Source organism: Morone saxatilis, unplaced genomic scaffold, assembly GCF_004916995.1.
Source record: "Morone saxatilis isolate NCDOM2014 unplaced genomic scaffold, NCSU_SB_2.0 Contig14, whole genome shotgun sequence".
In the NCBI taxonomy this organism is placed as follows: Eukaryota; Metazoa; Chordata; class Actinopteri; family Moronidae; genus Morone; species Morone saxatilis.
Genome location: NW_023339696.1, coordinates 21,814,637 through 21,818,888, shown reverse-complemented (window position 1 = coordinate 21,818,888; position 4,252 = coordinate 21,814,637). Strand labels below are relative to the sequence as shown.

The 4,252-nt window shown below is 40.5% G+C and overlaps 1 protein-coding gene across 1 annotated transcript in view; it reads left to right on the top strand.

Annotated features, from left to right (window-relative positions):
- Window positions 1–344: 344 nt before the first annotated feature.
- LOC118322871 (MBT domain-containing protein 1-like) overlaps window positions 345–4,252 on the top strand; it is a gene marked incomplete in the record, with an annotated part of 15,296 nt that continues 11,388 nt past the window's right edge. The window contains 6 exon segments of the mRNA XM_035654703.1: window positions 345–615; window positions 988–1,121; window positions 1,711–1,822; window positions 2,408–2,508; window positions 2,932–3,049; window positions 3,226–3,360. Of these exon segments, the coding sequence (XP_035510596.1) occupies window positions 399–615; window positions 988–1,121; window positions 1,711–1,822; window positions 2,408–2,508; window positions 2,932–3,049; window positions 3,226–3,360 (817 nt within the window).

Here is a 4,252-nt window from a genome sequence, read left to right as displayed (position 1 = left end):
ACATTCAGTATTGCAATACAACATTTTTCTATATTTTAAAATAAAATAACCACAAATATTGTATTATATTTAGTTTTGTGATATTGTATTGATTCTCAGAAACACTGTATTGATTTCTGTATTTAAACCCCCATTATGAGACAGCAGTGCTGTAAACTTTTATGCATATTGTGTCTTTGTACTGTGACAGTTTTGCCAAAATAGAACTATTTTTAGAATTGATTAGGTATTGTACCTAAGAGATTTGAAGTATAAAGTAAAAAGTCCAAACTGAACTGTAGTACTTGAGTAAATGTACTTTTTACCACCGCGTGTATGTGTAGGTTGGTTTGATGACGCGTCTCTACCTTTGTCGTCAGGTGGAGCGCCCGTCTAGGAAGCGGCGCGACTCCTTCGGTATGCTGGACGGTTTGGAGGAGGACCGGAGCAGCTGCAGCACCGAGTCCAGCGGGGGAAGCGGAGCCTCCAGCCCCGAGGACAGCGACGAAGAGGAGCTGGGAGGAGGAGGAGGAGGAGGAGGGTTGACACAACTCACCCCCTCCTCCTCCTCCTCCCTGACGCTCATCAAGACCAACGGGCAGCTGTACACCTACCCTGATGGAAAGGCCGGCATGGGTTAGTTAAAGCCAGATTCTTTCTCTGAGGTGCCATAAAAACACATCAATGAGCCTTGGTCACCATGAACACACACCGTATACCCCGTCCTCTGTCCCGAACGCTCTACTAGAGCACCAAATGTGGATTAAAATAGTCCCCTACAAGTACACTATTTCTTCCTGTTTGTTTGATTTACAAACTACAGCAGTTTAAGCAAATTAATAAACCATTTTAAACAGTTGCCAAATGATCCTGCTTAGTTTGAAGTTTGTAAATTTTGTCCCAGTTCAACTTTCCGTCTGATACTGACGGGAATGTTTGAATAATGAGGAGTCTCTAATGTGTATTTTTTAAAGTGACTCAGTTTCTTTTTGTCTGTATTTTTCTCAGCGACCTGTGAGATGTGTGGTATGGTGGGTGTCAGAGATGCTTTCTACAGTAAAACCAAACGTTTCTGCAGCGTCTCCTGCTCTAGAAGTTACTCCTCCAACTCCAAGAAGGCCAGCATCCTCGCCAGACTGCAGGTACGACGCACTCTGACTGACTGTCCACCCAGTGAAAGACTTTTAGACCAGAGTGGTGTGAGACTCGTGAAGTGTTGTAATGTGCGCGCACTGCACATGTGCACGTCCTTTTTTGTAACTCTATTACATGTTATCCGTTATTCCCCCAGGCCTGAGTACATAGTAGTATTAAATGGTGTCATCTGCATATAAATAGATTTGAGGTATATAGTCGCATAAAGTAATGTAATCCGCCTTAAAATAGATATTGTGGTGGTATAAAATAGTGTCATACATAACGTAAACGTGTAAATTAGAGTTATCTGCATAAAGCTAGATATTAAATATTTACAGATGGAATATTATTTATATAAATGTAAAAATAATTGGTCCGAAGATAGAACCTTGGGACCTTTTGTCATAAGTAAGTAATTAGATTACACTGTTTTCTGTCCAGGAAGTAGTTGCTGAACAATTTGTGAGTATTATGACCAAAAGCTGTGGGTGCTAGTTTGTTTTAGAGCGAGGATCAACGTGTCCAACGTCTTTTGATAAGTAAACATTGTTTTTTGTTACCTGGAAGGAGAGTCTATCTAACTCTCTCTTAAAGGGGAAGCCACCCACTAAGAAGGCCAAGGTTCTGCAGAAACAGCCTCTGATGACCAAACTAGCTGCCTACGCTCAGCAGCAGGCCAACCAGCAGAGTGGTGTCAAGAAAAGCGGTGAGTCCTCGAAAGGGTCTAACTTCCTCTGTTATGGAGTCAGATTCTGGTGGCGGATTGCATAACAACTGACAACAGTCTGGATTTAAACAAACTACTGTGGGAAATATATATATATATATATATATATACACACACACACGTATAACATTGATTATATATAAAGATGGACGGTTGTATGTTATATATAACCTAGAATTGTTATCTTTATGCAGTGTTATCTACATAAAGATAGATATTGCAGTAAATAGTAGTATAAAAAAGTGTCATCACTGGTTGCGGTTTTAGTCATAAAGCGGCCATGTTACCAGATGGGACATGGGCCATTTTTGAGACTTGGCAGCGGCCATAATATTTAAGCTTCATTGTTGCACAGTGGGAGGAAGTGGAGCGGCATTGTTCATCTTTATATAGAATCTGTTACATATATACACACACCATCCGAACAAAAGATAATTTATGAATATAATATACAACAATTATACATTTAAAAGATTTAAAAAATAAGACCCAGACATCCAGGCAGTGTTCATGTTAGACTCAACAGTTTGCTGTCAGTGTGCAACATTTTTATTTGTTTGTTAGTTTGTTGTGTGTTTGCTGCAGTAACTGTGGAGGTGTTTGACTGGGGTCGTTACCTTGGAGACGGAGATGTGATGGGAGCACCGGTCAGCTGCTTCAAACATGTGGGTGCATCTCTCTCTCACACACACACACACACACACACACACAATTTCTGCTGTATAAAGATATTCTGTTAAAAGCAAAAAGTGGACTATCAAGATTTCACTTCAGTAAAAGTACTTTTATGGCAGAGTGGCTCTTTTCATATATTATGATTATATTATATTATGACTATATCCTAATATGATGCTATAACAGGCCTTTCAGTGTTACTGCTGGTCGAGCTCATTATCTAATCATGTTTCATGAATTGATCATATGTTTTGTTTGCAAAGTCTGTAAAGTTGAAGCTGTATAAACAGTTTTTAGAAAAAGAATAAACCACCGTGGGCTGTCACTTTGACAGAATCCTGGTTTCTGCAGGATTCTGTTAAACTACTTTTATCTTTACTTTTTTTTTCTTTTTTTTTTTTCTGGTTGTTTAGGTCTCGATGGGAAAGTCGTGGGGCGATGTCAGCGAAGGCGTACGAGTCGAAGTCCCAAACACTGACAGCGGTCTGCCCATGAAGGTTTACTGGATTGCTGGCATCATCAAACTGGCTGGTACGAGTCATTTCATGTTTCTGATTTTAATTTAAAGAGTATAATGTCCATATAGTTTATTACTGTATTGATTATAATCTGTTAAACTGCGGTAATGATTGTGAATGTGTCAGAACAAGCAGCAACACAGTGTAACCTCACAGAGTCTGTGCTGCTGTCTGTCTGTCTGTCTGCAGGTTTTAAGGCCTTGCTGAGGTACGAGGGCTTCGACAGCGACTCCACCAGAGACTTCTGGTTGAACCTCTGTGTGCCAGACATCCACCCGGTCGGCTGGTGCGCTGCTGGAGGAAAACCTCTGGTCCCCCCTCAGAGTAAGAACCTCCTGTCTGAACCCTGCTGATTGATTGACAACACATATAGTGCATGTATAAATCTGTCCCAGAGTCCATGCACTGTTTCCTCTGATTTATGACACTTGATAGTTGCACTACTTGTACTTTTTGTACCTATGTCTTTAAGATATCTGTGTTCTTTAGTTCCTGGTGTGATTACAGTACACAGTACAGCTTTCTCAGTTAAAATATGTTTTTTGGGAGGAGTTTTGACTTGGGTTGAGGGTGTTAAGTACAGCAGGTGTTCAATGTTGAACAGATTGTAAAGCCCGCTGAGGCTGACTTTGATTTTTGGGTTACATAAATAAAACTTCCACCTGTGGATCCTTTATCCGATAGATCCTGTTCAACCAGTTCAGTCTAATGAAAGTTGTACAGCAGAGGGCTGTTTCATAAAAGGAATCAGAGATAACTGAAAAAGTGAGGCCTGAGCTGGTCTAGTCACAGCTTCCTGGAGGTTTCACTTAGGCTAATGGCCTCAGTATGCTCGCCGTTAAGTCAGGCTGAAGAGGTAAAACCAGGTTTGAGGATTTTGGTTAAATATTCATGAAACCATGAACATGTCAGGACAGTGTGTACACAGTGACCTGCTGCTTACTCAGTTTTGTTTCTTGGTTTAATTTATTAAAACCCCATTCCTTTATGTATTGAAGAGGCTTCTAGGAAAAGTGTTAACATTTATTAAATACTAATGTGACTGAGGACATTTAGGTTTACAGCAGGATGCTTTATAGTTACAGTACAGAGCTCCAAACTAACTTCATCACCTTGTTCCCAAAAATGGAGCGAAGCCTGCGAGCTAGTTCAGGCAGTCAACTCGAGCTGCGGTGATTACACACATGACATTCCTTATTCCATAATCACTAACCAA